The following is an 18,392-nucleotide window of genomic DNA, read 5'->3' on the forward strand; positions in this document are numbered from 1 at the left end:
ACCAAGGTCTCCTCAGTTGCTCCCGCTAGAAATCTCAGGTTTCCCCCATCCCACCCCTACATCCTGGGCTTGTTTCTCTCTTTGCTGACCCTCTGGAGCAGGTGCCTGTCTCCAGGCTGCCCTCCCTCGGTCCCACCATTGAAACCACCCTCTTATTTAAACACCTTCATTGGTTTTTGAATTTTTTTTTTGTTTGTTTTGAATTTTTTTAAGGAAAAAGTGGATTTATGAACTACTCATATAATTGAAAATATGCACACAACGAATAACCTTTCTTGGTTTCCCGTAGCTGAAATCTTTAGAATGGTGAATAAAAGTGTTAATGTTTGGCAGGAACCTTGTATTCCTTCACCGTGATTCATCCCCCGCCTTTCCTGCCACTTTCTGACCACTTGCTGTTCCCCAGACACCTGCTGCTTTCAGGCCTGTGTTCTTTTCTATGCACTGTTCTCTCTGCAGGTTTCCTTTCTTCTCAAATCTTCTCACTTTCTGGTCTCCACTCGAAATACCACCACCTTTGAAGCCACCCTCTGCTGGCATTCCAGTCCCCTACTGCACCTCCACTGGGCTCTTTTGGTGGCTGTTTTATGAAGACTTCTCTTTTCTGTGTTGGTGCTTATCACCAACTGCATTATTATTTTTGCATGTCCACTCCTGTTGGGTGGGAAGCTCTCTAACTAGTTATCCAGTGTCTGATACTCTACTGTGTTTGTAGCAAAAGTTGAAATTTACTTTTCTCTTTTCAAGGCAACCAATAGAAAAGGACAGGAAACTTACTATACTGCTGGCAAATTTGTCCTAGCGACAGGCCAAAGACCCCGCTATTTAGGAATCCCAGGAGATAAAGAGTACTGTATTACTAGGTAAGATTAAACAGGTTATTGTAACCTTAAGTTGTGTTATGCTTATGTGTCCGACTTATTTAGTCCCTGATATTATTTCACAGAAGACTTGAGTTGATGGCAAATAAATATAATGAAAGAAGCTAAGTGGTTAACGTTATGAAGCCCAGAGAAAATAAGCTTAGGTAGATAATTTTTGCACACAGAAATGCTATATGATTCTAGGAAATTGCTCAGCGAGGTGTGGGAGATTGGCTCTGAACTTCATGGAGGCCAGAGCAAAGAAGTAAATAAAATAGCTTTGGGGTTTAGCATCTATATGATAATAATGGACCAGTTGATCAGGAGAAGCATGGCTCTTCCCAATACTGGGACTTAATAGTAATTATCCCTGATGGTTACAGAGAGGACATTGTACAATTCAGGACAATGACTTTCAAACTTTTTCACCAGATGCACATATACAACTAATGAATCATCGAATGCTACACCTGAAACTAATGATGTACTATATGTTGGCTAATTAAATTTAAATTATTAAAAAAAAAGAAATGTGTTTTTCATGACATTGTTGTTCAGGTGAACACATGCACATACTCAAAGCAAACCAAACCATATTTCTTCTTATCACATGTAATGTAGTCTAATATTTTCTAGTCTATTTCAGTTTTTAAAACACCTTCACTTGTGATTCACTAATTTGATTTTGAAAAACCTGAAATATATTTCTTACTCTACAGTGGACGCTCTTTAAAATGACAAAAGACTCTTTCTGTTAATGTTTCTTCATTCAAGCCCCAGGTTGCCATGCAGCCAACAGAAGACCACTACGCATCAAAACCTATGTATTCATTTTTACTTTGTTTTTATTGCCTACGTGTTCCTTTTGTTGTTTTTATTTTTCAGTGATGACCTTTTTTCTCTGCCTTATTGCCCTGGTAAAACATTAGTGGTGGGTGCATCTTATGTTGCTCTGGAATGTGGAGGGTTTCTTGCTGGAATTGGCTTAGATGTCACGATTATGGTGCGCTCAATCCTTCTTCGTGGCTTTGATCAAGAAATGGCAGAGAAAGTGGCTTCCTACATGGAGCAACATGGTGTTAAGTTCTTAAGAAAATTTGTACCTGTGATGGTAAGTCTGAAAGGCATTTGGAATTCCTTTTATTTTCAGGTTTTTGTTATTTTTTAAGTTTTTTATTCTGGCTCTCCTTCCTTCATTTCATGAAATAAATTAGTCTATACTCAGTAGGACATCTTAAAGATAGTGCTCCCCCGCTCCAGTCCACACCACTGACCTCCATGTGTCCCTCTGTCCTCTCCACCCCTCCCACTTATACCTGAAGGTATCCTTGCTCCTCTCAGGCTTTCAGTGTGCTCTCACCTTCTCTCACTTTCTCAGGGATGCCTCATCATCAGTTAACCATCTTTTCCACTCTGTCATTCCCACCAGTGTCTCTCCACTTTAAACAAATAAGTTCTCCCTTCCCCTCTCTGCCCTTCTGTCTTGGGTCCCTGTTTTTCTTTTCCTGTTCACAAGGAAACTTCTATACATGCTCCTGCTTTCTTGCTTCCATTTTCCACTTCAGCCAACTCTCAGCTGCTTCCATCCCTGTTCCTCTGAAATTGCATGCCGGGGTCTGTGGCAAACTCCGTGCTCTCAAACCCAGTGGTCATATCTCTGCCCTTATGTAGTAGGGCTTCTGGGCAGCATTTGGTGAAATTGACATTCCTTCCATTTGAAATTCTCTCCATTCTTGAGCTCTCTGGTCTCACAGCCTGTGGTTCCACATGTCTTCAACCTGTAAATGTTAGAGCACCTGCTTCCCCTTCTCTTCTCTGCACTTGTTACCTGGGAGGTCTTCTTTAGGTCCATACTTTATTATCTCAATGCTAATGGCTTTCAGATTTATATACCCTGCTTGGGCATCTCTCCTGAACTCCACACCCATTTTCACAGTTGACTATGGGATATCTCCACTTGAACTCCTCATAAGCATTTCAGATTTATTAAGACAAAAATGAAATTCTTGATTTTCTTCCTAAGTGTATTCCCCAGCTCATCTTTCTGGCCTATCTCAGTACTCAGTAAGCAGTATTACAGTATACACAATTTATTAAGTCAACACCTGGAAAGTATCCCTCATCCCTCCTATTATGGTACCACTAACTAATCTGTTAATTTATTTCTACCTCCAGACTGTATCTTGTTACAGTCCTTTTTTTCTCTATCTTTACTTTTTTTTTTAAGATTTTGTTTATTTATTTGACACAGAGAGAGATCACAAGTAGGCAGAGAAAGACTGGGAAGCAGGCTCCCTGCCGAGCAGAGAGCCCGATGCGGGGCTTGATCCCAGGACCCTGAGATCATGACCTGAGCGGAAGGCAGAGGCTTAACCCACTGAGCCACCCAGGCGCCCCCCTCTATCTTTACTTAGTTGAGAAACCTACATGCGCACATGTGTACACCTTCTGACCCATTTATTTTCTGTCACCTTTAGATAGAATCATTACATTTTTTATCCTTACTAGGTTCAGCAGTTGGAGAAAGGTTCACCTGGAAAGCTGAAAGTAGTGGCTAAATCCACTGAAGGACCAGAAACTATTGAAGAAATATATAATACAGTAAGTTTTTAGTTTATAAGCAGTTAAGTGGTTGAACACACTCATAAATTAGCACAGATGAAGTTTATGGGAAAATTCTACCAGCCTTAACTTTTTTCCTTTTGATTCTTTGTAAAACTATAATAAAATGGTTGGTAGTTGAGCTGTTGACATTTGGTAGTTTTTGGTGTACATGAGAAATATAAGAAAATATGTGTGTATGGATAATTTATACATAGAATAAAATCTGGAAGCAGATATATCTGACTGTTATAAGTACTTATTTCTGGGGCATTAGACATCTTCTACATTTGGGCATTTTAATATTTTCAATAAAAATTGGGTATCTTATAATGAAAAATTATAATAAAGATCTTTTTATTTTCAAAAACAGTATAAAATCTGCAAACAATGTGAATAGTCCATGGACTATATTGGGTGGCAACAGTTCTAATTTAAACTGATATTTGGATGTTAACATTTCTTTGGTAAATAATGATACATTTATGTTTTATATACTGATATATGTGTGATTGTTTTTAGTTAAAAAAAGGAAATAATATGGGGAGGATCAACAAAGCCAAAAATAAGAAAACAAAATAAATCAACCCGAGTTGAGAGTTTTATGAGGATTGTATTAGATATATAAATCAATTGGTAACTTTTTATTGCAATATTTAGTCTTGTCTCCATGAACATGGTATATCTGCCTCTTAATTTAGGTTGTCTTCAATAACTCCTAACAAAGTTAACAAATTTCTCTACATGCAAATCAAGAACACCTTTTAGATTTATCCTTAGGTATTTACTATATTTTTATGTAGTCATGAATGGTATTTTTTTGAGAAAATGTCATTCTTTTTAACAGTTGCTGATGTATAGAAATGCTGCCAATTTGTGTGTTTTGATTTAGCATACCATAATCTTGCTAAACTCTTACTTGATAATTTATCTTAGATTATTTTGAGTTTTCTTTGTATGCCTTCATACTATTTATAAATAACAAAAGTTTTGTTTCCTATTTTTTGCTCTTTCCCTTTTTATTTCTTTTTTTTGTGTGTAAGTACACTAGCTAGGACCTCCAAGAAATGGCAGTGGTAGGCATTCTGCCTTGTTCTCAGTATTGAAAGTTCTGTGTTTTGTCATTAAAGAGTAATGTTTTCTGCAGGATTTTGTTAGATATTCTTAATTAAGTTAAAGGATTTCTTTTCTTTCTTGTTTCCCAGGGATTGTTTGGTTATTTCTTTTTTGTTTTTTAAAACTCACGAGTAGATGTTTGTTTGTAACAGTGTTTCTTTTGTAGCTGTTGATCAAAAATTTTTTTCTTTCATCTGTTAATGTTTTGAATTACATTGATTTCCTAATGTTCAACCAACTCTGTGTTCCTGGTATAAACCCAATTTGGTAATGGTTCTTTTTATATACTGTTGGATTTCGTTCTTTAGAATTTTTGCATTAATATTCATGAATTGTATTGGCTAATAATTTTCCTTTCATATATTGCACTTTTCAGATTTGCATATCAAGGTTGTTTCAGCTCATGAGAGAAGTTTGGAGTATAACCTCTTTATTCTCTGGAAGCATTTTTGTAATGTTAGAATTGGTTCTTCATCTGCTTGATAGAATTCACTGATGTGTAACCATCTAGGCCTAGAAGTTTCTGTAGATACATGTATTTGACCACTGATTGAATTTCTTTAACAGCCATAGGACTTTTAAGGCTTTCTGTTTTTTTTCCTGAGTTACTTTAGATTAGTTATATTTCTAGGAATTAGTTTATTTCATCTAAGTTCTTGAATATATTGGTATAAAGTTATTCACAGTATTGAAATTTTAAATTGTTTACTTTTATAATGTGTAATTTACATGTAGTGAAATGCACATTTCTTAGATGTACATTTTAGTCAGTTTTGACAAATGTACATGTTTATATCATCCATACTTAATGTGAAGGTAACAGAATATTTCTGTGAGTTCAGAAAGCTCTCCCAAATCCCTTCCCACTCCCTGACCCAAACAACCCTATTCTGATTCTGTCACGATAGACTAGTTTTGCCTATTCTAGGTGTCATAGGAATAAAACTATTTGATACGTACTCCTCGTATTTCATCCATGTTGTTGTGTGTCTTTAGTTAGTTCTTATTGTATGAATTATATGGCTGTAAGTTTGTATGGGTATGTCACAGTTTGTTCATTTTCCTGTGGATGGACACCTAGGCTATTTGTAGTTTGAGCTATTGTGACTTAAACTGCTATGAAGGCTGCTTGCATAAGCCCTTGTAGACCTATGTGTTCATTTCTTATAGGTAAATACCTAGGAATGAAATTAAATGGTCATAGGATAGTTTCTGTGTTTAACTTTTTGAGAAACTGCCAAACACCTTCTGAATGAATGAATCACTTTATATTTCCATGAGCTGACGTGGGAGTTTTGGTTATCCCATGTGATCAGCTTTGGGCTTTCATTTTAGCCAGTTTTGTGCACGTGTAGTGGTCTCTTATTATGGTTCTAATCTGCGCCTAATGATGACTAATGATGTTGAGCAACTTATCATGTGTTTACTGGCCATTTATTATATTTTCCATTATGAAGTCTCTGTTTAAATGTTTGGTCCGTGTTTTGTTCAGTTATTTTAATTTTTATTCTTGAATTGAAGTTTTGTATATATCTTGAATACATTCCATTTTCAGGTAGATAATAAATTGTGAATATTTTCTTCCCATTTGTGACTTCCCTATTCATTTTTTATGGTATCTTTTGATGAGCAGTAGTTTAAAAATTTCTATGAAGTTGAGTTTATCAATTTTTTGATTTATGGTTAATGCTTTCTGTGTGCTCTAAGGAATCTTTTTACCCAAAGGTCATGAAGCTCTTCTCTTATATTTTCTTCTTGAAGCTTTATAGTTTTATTTTTTATGTTCAGTTCTGTAATACATCTTGAATTAATTTTTGTTTATAGAATAAGGTAGGAATATGGGTTCTTTTTCTTCCAAGTGGGTGTTTGTTGAAAGACTTCCCTTTCAACATTTGTTTGTTGAAAAGACTTCCCTTTTTCCACTGAGTTGCTTTGGTGCCTTTGTTGAAGTCATTTGACCATTTACTATGGGTCTGTTTCTGCACTCTTAATCCCATCAACCAGTTGTCTCCTTTTACCACATTGTTTTCAGTATTGAAGCTTTATAGCAAATTTTAGACTGGTGGAGTAAGTCCTTCAGCTTTCATCAGGTCCTTCACATTTTCATATAACTTTTAAAAAGCAGCAGAAAAAATCCTGCTGGGATTTTGATTGGAATTATATTGATTATATAGACCAGTTTGGAAGAAATGACCATCTTAACAATATTAAGTTTTCTGGTGTATGAACTTCATAGATCTTTCTGTTTATCTATGTTTTTCTCTGCAATATTTTATCATTTTGCTCTAGAGGTCTTTCATGTATTATGCTAAATTTGTCTCTACATATTTCATGTTTTTAAGGTATTATAAAATGGTATTTTAAATTTTTAAATTTTCAGTGTTTAGTTGGTAGTATATAGAAATACAAATGATTTTTGTATGTTGTCCTTATTGTAGATTCTTGGGGTTAACATCTGCATATACAGCCAGGTTTGTTCTTTTTTTTAAATTGGCCTGCCTTTTATTTCTTTCTCTTGTCTGTTGCACTGGTTAAGTCCTCCAGTACAACGTCGAATAGAAATTGCTTGAGAGTGGGCATCCTCATCTTGCTTCCACCTGAGAGGTGAAGCATTCAGACTTTCATCATTGCTAGGATGTAAGCTATAGATTTCTTTTTACAAAGTGCCTTTTCACAGATTGGGGCAGTTTTCTTTTATTCTTAATCTGCTGAGGACTGACTATATTAAAATCTTCAAATGGTGTTAAATTTTATCAAATTCTTTTCCCATATCTATTGGGTGATGATTAAATTGTTTTCTCTATTATTTGGTTAATATGATTAATCACATTGATTGATTTTTGCATGTTGAACCAAATTTGTATTTCGGGGACAAACCTCAGTTGGTCATGATTAATTATCCTTTTTATATATTGCTATGTTTCATTTTCTAGCTAACATTTTGTAAAGTATTCTGCATCTGTGTTCATGAGGACTATGGGCTTATAATTTTATTTTAATATCCTTTTTGATTTTTGTGTCAGTTGTTTATGCTGGTCTCACAAAAAAGAGTTGGGAAGTGTTCCCTCCTCTTTTTTTTCTGGAAGAGTTTGTATCCCATTATTAGTATTTCTTACTTAAGTTTTGATAGACTTTACCAGTGAAGTCATTTGGGTCTTGAGTTAATTTATGGACAGTTTACAATTTGTGGATTCAGTTTCTGCAATGAGTATAGGATGTGTTCCTCTGCTAGGATTGCCATAAAAAAACACCACAGACTGAGTGTCTAAACAGAAATTTAGTTTCTTACAGTTCTGGAAGCTGGAAGTCAGATCATGGTGTCAGCAGGTTTGGTTTCTTCTGAGGCCTTTCCTTGGCTTGCAGATGGCACCTTCTTCTTGGGTCCTCACGTGGTTGCCCCTCAGTCTGTGTCATCTGTGTCCTAATTGCCTCTTTTTACAAAGGGCATCAGTCATATAAAGGCCCCACCCTAATGGCCTCATTTTAACCTTAATTACTTCTTTAATGGCCCTGTCTCCAAATACATTACATTCTGAGGCACTGGAGCTTAGGACTTTAACATGTGAATTTGGTGTGGGGACATAATTTAGGGTATAACATAGAGTTATTCTAGATTTGCAGGTGTGTGACTTGGTAAACTGTCTTTCAAGGAATGTTTCATCTAAGCTGTCAACTTTATTGGCATAGGGTATTCATAGTGTTCTGTTATTGTCCTTTTAATGTCTGAAGGAGTTGTAGTGATGTTCCTTTCATTCCCAACATTGACAATTTCTGTTTTGGATCTCGCTCTTAACATAGGTTTTGTTAGCCATTGGTCGTGCCTCCTGTACAAGGAAAATAGGCTTGGAGAAGATCGGTGTCAAAGTCAATGAAAAGTAAGTACATGTGGGATCATTGCACTGCTGCTACACGAAGCAAAATGTTTCTACAGATTACCTCTTGGAAATTCTCATTTAATTACTAAGATGCAAAATTTTAATGCTCTGAGTTTATTTCACAGTAAGTGCTGTGCCAGCTCTGTATTAACTAGTTTTTTTATTAATGAATCTATAACTCTTTAGTGTGTGCCTTAAAGAGCTGATACATTAAATAGTAATTTAAAAAAATAAATTGTGGGAATGTCTTAACCCACTGTTTGATTTAGAGTTAATTTTTATGTTGTTGGTCAAGCAAGGAGAAAAATTTCAAAAGTCTAGTGCAACTCTGGGGGAAATCAGGAGCTATCCTTGGCATCCAAAAAATGTGTATGGTTTCAGGTGGGTTTTTTGGAGCTACAGAAACCCTTATGATTCAAGCCATCGATCTTATAGAGATTGATGACCTGAGGAGCCTCTCTTCTTAGAGGGAGGTCTTTGTTCTATGTGTTTAGTCATTTTCTCTTGGAAAAGTTAGTGTTAGTCATCCAGAAGTACAGAATGAATCATAATGTATTTGTTTCCTTTCCAAAATCCAATAGGAGTGGCAAAATACCAGTAAATGACATGGAACAGACCAGTGTACCCTATGTTTATGCTGTTGGGGATATTCTGGAGGGTAAACTCGAGCTCACACCCATTGCTATACAGGCAGGCAAGCTGCTGGCTCGCAGACTTTTTGCTGGCTCTTTGGAAAAGGTGAGGCTCCTACTTTTGAGATGATATCTAGATCAAAATTGTGATTAGAAAAATCAGTACAAACAACACTTGTGCACTTGTTTTGCAAGGAAAGAGTTCATCACAGATAAATTAGTATTTAGTAATAATTTTTAACAAATATCATTTGAGTGTCTGCTGTGTGCAGGATGTCATGCTAGGTGACATACAGGGGATTGGCATGGTTCCAGCGCCAAAGTGCTTCCCAGGAGAGTGGAGGATCATGAGTAATGTAAGACAAGGGGCAGTTAGTTGTAACTTATTGGACTGGTAAAGGGATCTGAGATGGGCGATCGCTGGCCCTGGCTTCAGTGCCTGCTGGTATGTGAACCTGATCAAGTTGTTTCAAATCTCCGTGCCTCAGTTTCACCTCTGCCAAGTGCGAAGGTGATGATTTCTACTATCTCCTGCACCTTTCGTTGTCTTCAACCAAAGATGTGGGACTGGCTTTGTGGGATGAATAATTCAAAACCAATGAAGCAAAGCACAGGGCTTTTCTGGTAAGTAGATAATGTATTTGCAAACATCACTCTCAGCAGGACTGTGAGCAGTCTGTGAGAGTTCCGCTGTATTCTCCTCCACGAGAGCATGTGGATATGTGGAAGTATTGGTGGATAAAGGGCCTGGGTGCGGGTGAGGAATGCTAATTGTTTTGTCCTAAGGGACAAAGAATTGTCCCTTCCATAATACTTAGAGCATTTGGAGTGTGTGCGGGCAGAGCACTTGGGAATAGAGGCATACAACTGGGAATAAGGCTAGAAAATTTATTTGGTGCCAGCTCATCAAAAATCTCTCATGCTGGGGCGCCTGGGTGGCTCAGTGGGTTAAACCTCTGCCTTTGGCTCAGGTCATGATCTCAGGATCCTGTTATCGAGCCCTGCATTGGGCTCTCTGCTCAGCAGGGAGCCTGCTTCCCTTCCCCACGCCTGCCTCTCTGCCTACTTGTGATCTCTCTCTCTCTGTCTGTCAAATAAATAAAATCTTTTTAAAAAATGCTAAAAAAAAAAAAATCTCTCATGCCAACCACAATAAAGAATTGGAATGGCCTTCTCTACGCAGTGGGAACTCTTGAAGACCTTTATTTCCTCCATCTTTCTATTTGGAAAGGTGTCAAACCATAGGAAGAATAGTAATAATCACCCATATTACCCTTTCTTCCACATTCCCCAGTTATTAATATTTTGCCATTTGGCTCTCTCTCCTTTTCTGAATATGTATGTGTACAATGTGTGTACTTTATTTCCAGAGCCTTTTTAAAAAAATTTATTTATTTTCAGTGTTCCAAAATTCATTGTTTATGCACCACACCCAGTGCTCCATGCAATACGTGCCCTCCTTAATACCCACCACCAGGCTTACCCAACCCCTCACTCCCCTCCCCTCCAAAACACTCAGTTTGTTTCTCAGAGTCCACAGTCTCTCATGGGTTGTCTCCCCCTCCGATTTTCCCCAACTCCCTTCTCTCCATCTCCCATTCCAGAGCTTTTGAGGTAAGTGGCAGGTTTCAGTGGCTTTGGCCCCTATATACTTCAGCATGCCTCTCCTGATAACAAGCATCTTCTTCCATAACCAGTTTCATCATTCTATCTGAGAAACTGAACAAAAATGTGATACTGTTCAGATTTCCTCAGATTTCCATTACGCATATGAAGCCGGGTGTGTTGATTCATGTGGTATGTTTAGCTCTTCCGACTCTTAAGTCTCTTTTAACCTGAAATGGTTCCCCTGCCTTTACTTTCCTGCTTTTTTTTGTTGTTGTTGTTGCGTGTGTGTGTGTGTGTGTGTGTGTGTGTGTGTGTTTACTTTCCTGGTGTGTGTGTTTACTTTCCTGGTGTGTGTGTGTGTGTTTACTTTCTGGTTGTTTTATTTTTCATGACTTTGATTTTTGATGAGTCCAGACTACTTTCCTGACTTTGATTTTTCATGACTTTGATTTTTGATGAGTCCAGACTACTTTCATGACTTTGATTTTTGATGAGTCCAGACTACTTTCCTTGTGCAATGTCTCATGTTCTGGGTTTCTCTGATTGTTTAACATGATTAGGGTCAGGAGAAATCTTTTGAGTACGTCTTCTTTATAAAGGTTGCTCCACTCTGCTTGTTGTGTCACACCAGGTGCCTCGCGAGGTCATGAGGGAAGACCTGGGACATAGAGGGAGGCATTGCTGGAAAGGGCAACAAGGACACAGCTCTGCGGGCATCAGTGGGTGGGACCCGGGATGCTGAACATACAGTGTGGTAATGCAGTTAGCATCTCAGGGTGTATCGAGGGGGATTAGTTGCCAAATGCTTTAAGAAGTTAATCAAGGCAGCTGTGGGGTGGAGAGATCTGAAGACACAGCAGTGTGTTTAGTGTGAAGAAAGAAAGAACTTAAAGGTATGAGGACTAGAAGGAAGGCAACAAGGAGGGCAAGATGAAGTCAAGTTTAGGTGGAGGAGATGGCTGAAGATGCGGAGAAAGTGTTTTAGATGAAAGGAAGAAAGATTGAGGAATTTCCTGTTGATTATTCTTACTTGATTGGAAACAGGAGACAGAGGGATCTGTTGAAAATGAGGCTTCCCCTGTAAGCCATGGGACATAGGGTCAGCTGCTGGTCAATATAGCTGATCCTTGGGGCAGCTGGGTGGCTCAGTTGTTCAGCGTCTGCCTTTGGCTCAGTTCATGATCCCAGGGTCCTAGGATCAAGCCCCGCATGGGGCTCCGTGCTCAGCGGGGAGCCTGCTTCTCCCTCTTCCACTTCCCCTGCTTGTGTTCCCTCTCTCGCTGTCAAATAAATAAATAAAATCTTTTAAAAAATATATAGCTGACCCTTGAATATGGTGTGGGTCCACTTACGTGTGGATTCTTGTCAATAAACACAACACAGTGCTGAAAAGGTATTCTCTCCCTTGTGATTTTCTTAGTAACATTTTCCTTTCTCTAGCTTACTTTATTGTAAGAATATAATATACAATACATATAATATAAAAATATGCGTTAATCAACTAATTTACATTATTGGTAAGGCTTCCAGTCATAGATAGGCTATTAGTTAAGTTGGGGGGGGGTCAGGAGTTATATGGGGATTTTTGACTGCATGAGGGTCAGCACCCCAACCCCTACAAGGGCCAACTGTAAATGGGATGATGAGTTTTTGCAGGCCTAATAGAAGTCAGAAAATACCAAGATTTCCCTATGGTTATGTGGTTTTTTCCTAGCCATGTTAGAAAAAGGAAAAAACGCTTGGCTTACCCACGATTTGCAGGTTAGTAAATGTGAGGTGTGTTAGAGCATCTAAGTTCAAGATTCTAGGCTGATGTATGTTATACATAATCCGCCTCATTGATGTGGGGATACCTGGTGGATTTGATTTGTTTTTGTTTGGGGTAACAAAAAGTAGAAACTTACTCACATTAGGCAGACTGAGGGGTTTCCTATGAGGATCCTATGGATTGGTAAGTTGAAACACTGCCTTAGAACAAGCGCTGTGCTAAGGCTGGGCCACACCGCATTTGGAGCTGGAACTGGGCTGGGGTCACGGCTGCTCTGGGGCCCCAGCCCCGGCACACAGGTGGGGGTTTCACAGGGTGCTCTACTGGTAGCCTTACTTGGCCCTAGCTCCAGTGGTGCATTTCTTCCTATCCCACTACCACCGGGGGATTCTTCCTTTGCTTCTAATTCATCTTCTTGCAAAAGAAAGAATTTGATTGATGTAGCTCACCTTTTTTCTACATAGATTCTGGCCAGCTTTCTTTGGGTTAGAGGTCACCCTTGACCTAATCACCTACAACCTGTTGGCAGCGTTCGGGGGACATGTAGTGCAATGGACAGTGTCGCCCCTTGAGGGGCTGTTGATGGGCAGGCCTAGTGACCTTCATCTCTGGTTGTACCCTCTGCCCTTTCTCTGCTCCTGCACACTGCTCTCTCTCCACACACGGTTCTAATGTGCTTGCACCAGTGTGCTCTGGTTCTCCATGCTGTCACAGATACTTTCTTCCAGGCAGGGCTGCGACCAGCACTCACACTCACTTTCCCGCAGGTAGGTGCCTGGAGCTGCTGGAAGAGGCAGGTAGGGCTCAGAGTCTGCAGTCTTCCGTGATGTCCACCCATGCTCTGCCTTAGTCTGATAAGGGGTCTTTGGGGTTCTCTCAGAACCACAGGATCTCTAAGAACCCGTGTTAGCCACCCCTTTACACTATGCCATCTCCCCTTGATGGTCCAGGGCAGTCACCCAGTCCCATACTGTTCAACTGCTTCTTTGCTCATCTCCTCTGTGGCAGTTAGGTGCATGGCCAAGGGTGGCCGGTCCCATCCGTGGGCCCCTGGCCAGGGTGTGCTCTCTGCTCTGGAGTTGGGCTCACCCCCTACTCTGAGTGTAACTATAAATTCCCTGAAGTGGTGAAATGGAAGAATCAGTCACATTGGACCAGGCTTATTTATTTTCCTCTTAGAAATGTATGTAATGTAGATTTTTGCTGGGAAAAGTGTCACAAAATAAGCAGATGTGATTTGTTTATTTTTCAGTGTGATTATGGTAATGTCCCGACTACAGTGTTTGCTCCTTTGGAATATGGCTGCTGTGGATTATCTGAGGAGAAAGCTATTGAAGTGCATAAAAAAGAGAATCTTGAGGTAAGATTGTGTTTTACAGCTTTTTCAGAATTTGTCTTTGAAAATCAGCTGACTTTGCAGTCACTTTTTGTTTTGCAAGTTACCATAATGGTTAGAGTGTAGGAAATCATATTCCTATTTTGGGAAAATAAGAAATTAAGTAATTTAAACCCTATTTCTCTAGCCAATAATAATCATACAGTTGGGGAGAGGGGGATAAAAGATGTATGCATTAGGACTTTTGAGTTGCAAGTGACAAACGTCTATTTGAGTAGCTTATACAAGAAAGCACAAGTTATTATAAGAATTTTTGGAATGCAGGAGTATATCAAGGCCTTAGGAAGGGATGGGAACCAGGCACTGCAAGACCGTCTCAACTCATATATGCTTGCAATTCATTCTTCTTTTGGCATGCAGACTCTATTTGCTTCTGGAATGTACATAGCAGCCAAAATATGCCCTTTCTTCCACAAACAAGTTTTTTCAATAGTTTTGGTCTGAGGAGGAACTGATGGACTCCCTGTTTCTCAGTCTTAATTCTGAGTTGTGGAAGAGGACATCTGATTGGTCCAAGTTGGATCAGCTATCTACCCGCTTCCATTCATCATGGCTGGAGTCAGGATCCTGTCCCATCAACAGGGGACATCTGCATTGTGGATGGGCTCAGTGGTGGGGAGGGTGGGCAGTTCCCGGGTTGTCAACCTGGTTGCGGGCTGTGAGCTGTCAGAGTCTCAAAAAGATGTCATCTGCACACGTTATTTCCACCTGCCCTTAACACCCACCCCATGCAATCATAACAAGCTTATAAATATTTTCTTAAATTGCAGTTTTATGGGTAGTTTGAGTGGCTTTTTTTCTGTACACCCTTCCAACATAGGAGGGATAGGGAGAAATAAAAAGAGCTAGTACTTGATGTTTTCAGCAAAAGAGATTTGAAATCTCATTCCTCTCCCTTGAAGTCACGTCAATTACTGGCAATTCCTTGAAATCATAGCACTAGTTAAATAGCCTGATGACTAACTGAAGCTCTTGTTTACATCTCCTGTATTGGGAAAATGAGTGATTAAAACTTTATAATGTTGTTTTAGATAAGAAATATGTGTTTTACAGGACATTACTTGATCAGTGTTTATAATTAACCCTTTGTAATAATGAGCCATTTTTTTTTTTTTTCTGCAGTGATGAGCTTTACTTGAGTCTTGGAAAATTGATGGTAACAACTATGGATTTAACACTTAGTTCTAAAACTTTTGAAATTAATGAGAAATTAAGATAGAAAGGCAGGTACATGAGGGGAAGCATGTAGAAGGCTATACCCCAGACATGGGACTATCTTTATAGGAAAAAAGCCCCCTAGGTTTGTGGGATTACTTTAGGTCTTTTTCCTAAGCTTCACTGCAGACCAACTAACCTTTTCCTATATATTTATTTAGCAATATATTTGTTGTGTTTGACAGGACCAGAGATTAGATTTATTAATTATTTTTTAAAATTCCTATTATGAAGAGATTTGAGAAAAGCTTCTCAACAATACATACATAATATTTTTTTTCAAAGTGAGAAAATCAGGGTGGGAAGAAAATGAGGGTAGGAAAACTCAAGATGGTATTAGAAGAAAGGTGAATTTGTTGGTTCACAGAATTCATGCCCTAAAGTTAAGTGGATTTTCTTTACAATTAACCTAAAAATTATTTCCTACTACCTGGCTAAAAGAGGGAGAATTGACAGAGATTTTTCATTTTTTACAGAAGTGGCATTGAAGGCATGGTGAATAATGGCCTTAAAATATCCCCTTAGTAAATATAGTAGTGGGTTTTATAGAACTCTTCTTTCTCTCTCTCTTTCTTTCTTTCTTTCTTTCGATCGATCGATCTATCTATCTATCTATCTATCTTTCTTTTCAGGGAGAGCAGTAGAAGGAGAGGAAGAAGCAGGCTCCCCACCAAGCAGGGAGCCCAATGTGGGACTCGATCTCAGGATCCTGGGATCATGCCCTGAGCCAAAGGCAGATGCTTAACCATCTGAGCCACCCAGGTGCTCTGTACATTGTTTCTTACTAGATCCTGAAATGCAGTCCCATGGCTTGATGCCACAGCGCAGTGTAATAAAAAAATAGTTCCTGAAGGGGCCAAAGTAGGGCTGTACTGTTGTGCTGCTCTCTGGTGACTTGACTTAATACAAAATTGTTGAGTATCTAGAACCATGGTTTTTAACTATTTTAATATAAACTGCTTTAAGAACCTAATGAAATTTTGGTTTCCAGGGAAGACCCCCTCTACATGCTGATGTGCCTGAGAGTCATCCTTAATTCCTCCTTGCTGGTCACCATCAATAGTCAGTTCACCAGGAAGTGCTACCAGTTTGACCCCCCGAGTATGTCTCATGTGGACCTATTTCCATCCTCTGCCCTCCCTGTCCCATTTCAGCCCGCCATCCTCTCTTGCCTGTAGCATTCCTCCTGGTCTCCCTGCATTCACTCATAGCCCATTCCAGACTAGTCACCACACATCAGCCAAAGGAGCTTTTTTTAAAAAAATTAATTATTAATTATTTTAAAATACTAATTATTTTTATTAACATATAATGTATTATTTGCCCTGGGGGTACAGGTCTGTGAATCGTCAGGCTTACACGCTTCACAGCACTCACCATATCACATACCCTTTCCAATGTCCATAACCCAACCACCGTCTCCATACCTGCCCTCCCCCAAGCAACCCTCAGTTTGTTTTGTGAGATTAAGAGTCTCTTATGGTTTGTCTACCTCCCAATCCCATCTTGTTTCATTTTTTCCATTCCTACCCCCCAAACCCCCCCACTCTGCCTCTCAAATTCCTCATATTGGGGAGATCATATGATAATTGTCTTTCTCTGATTGACTTACTTTGCTCAGCATAATACCCTCTAATTCCATCCATGTTGTTGCAAATGGCAAGATTTCATTTCTTTTGATGGCTGCATAGTATTCCATTTTATATATATATATATATATATACACACACACACACACATACATACCATACCTTCTTTATCCATTCGTCTGTTGATGGACATCTAGGTTCTTTCCATAGTTTGGCTCTTGTGGACATTGCTGCTGTAAACATTCGGGTGCACATGCCCCTTCGGATCACTACATTTGTATCTTTAGGGTAAATACCCAGTAGTGCAGTTGCTGTGTTGTAGGGTAACTCTATTTTCAACTTTTTGAGGAACCTCCATGCTGTTTTCCAGAGTGGCTGCACCAGCCTGCATTCCCACCAACAGTGTTGGAGGGTTCCCCTTTCTCCGTGTCCTCTCCAACATCTGTTGTTTCCTGATTTGTTAATTTTAACTGTTCTGACTGGTGTGAGGTGGTATCTTACTGTGGTTTTGATTTGTATTTCCCTGATGCCAAGTGATACTGAGCATTTTTTCATGTGTCTGTTGGCCTTCTGGATGTCTTCTTTGCAGAAATGTCTGTTCATATCTTCTGCCCATTTCTTGATTGGATTATTTGCTCTTTGGGTGTTGAGTTTTATAAGTTCTTTATAGATTTTGGATACTAGCCCTTTATCTGATATGTCATTTGCGAATATCTTCTCCCATTCTGTCAGTTGTCTTTTGGTTTTGTTGACTGTTTCCTTTGCTGTGCAAAAGCTTTTGATCTTGATGAAATCCCAATAGTTCATTTTTGCCCTTGCTTCCCTTGCCTTTGGCGATGTTTCTAGGAAGAAGTTGCTGCAGCTGAGGTTGAAGAGGTTGCTGCCTGTGTTCTCCTCAAGGATTTTGATGGATTCCTGTCTCACATTGAGGTCTTTCATCCGTTTTGAGTCTATTTTTGTGTGTGGTGTAAGGAAATGGTCCAGTTTTATTTTTCTGCATGTGGCTGAATTTTGCCAACATCATTTGTTGAATAGACTGTCTTTTTTCCATTGGACATTCTTTCCTGCTTTGTGGAAGATTAGTTGACCATAGATTTGAGGGTCTATGACTGGGCTCTCCATTCTGTCCTATTGATATATGTGTTTGTGCCAGTACCAGACTGTCTTAATGATGACAGCTTTGTAATAGAGCTTGAAGTCTGGGACTGTGATGCCACCAACTTTGGCTTTCTTTTTCAACATTCCTCTGGCTGTTCTGGTCTTTTCTGGTTCCATATAAATTTCAGGATTATTTGTTCCATTTTTTTGAAAAAAAATGGGTGGGATTTTGATAGGGATTGCATTAAATGTGTAGATTGCTTTAGGTAGCATAGACATTTTCACAATATTTGTTCTTCCAATCCAGGAGCATGGAATGTTTTTCCATTTCTTTGTGTCTTCCTCAATTTCTTTCAAGGGTACTTTATAGTTTTCTGAGTATAGATTCTTTGCCTCTTTGTTTAGGTTTATTCCTAGGTATCTTATGGTTTTGAGTGCAACTGTAAATGGGATTAACTCCCTAATTTCTCTTTCCTCTGTCTTGTTGTTGGTGTAGAGAAATGCAACTGATTTCTGTGCATTGATTTTATATCCTGACATTTTACTGAATTCCTGTATGAGTTCTAGCAGTTTTGGAGTGGAGTCTTTTGGGTTTTCCACATAAAGTATCATATCACCTGCAAAGAGTGAG

At 39.0% G+C, this 18,392-nt stretch overlaps 1 protein-coding gene across 1 annotated transcript in view; it reads left to right on the plus strand.

The window, feature by feature from the left end:
• TXNRD3 (thioredoxin reductase 3) overlaps positions 1–18,392 on the plus strand; it is an 85,211-nt gene that overhangs the window by 47,794 nt on the left and 19,025 nt on the right. Inside the window, exons 9-14 of the mRNA XM_032842853.1 lie at positions 748–863; positions 1,749–1,974; positions 3,372–3,464; positions 8,379–8,455; positions 9,037–9,193; positions 13,716–13,823. Of these exons, the coding sequence (XP_032698744.1) occupies positions 748–863; positions 1,749–1,974; positions 3,372–3,464; positions 8,379–8,455; positions 9,037–9,193; positions 13,716–13,823 (777 nt within the window). The remainder of the gene's footprint in view (positions 1–747; positions 864–1,748; positions 1,975–3,371; positions 3,465–8,378; positions 8,456–9,036; positions 9,194–13,715; positions 13,824–18,392) is intronic.

The sequence above is a fragment of the Lontra canadensis genome, unplaced genomic scaffold, assembly GCF_010015895.1.
Source record: "Lontra canadensis isolate GAN:19392208 unplaced genomic scaffold, GSC_riverotter_1.0 scaffold133, whole genome shotgun sequence".
Classification (NCBI taxonomy): Eukaryota; Metazoa; Chordata; class Mammalia; order Carnivora; family Mustelidae; genus Lontra; species Lontra canadensis.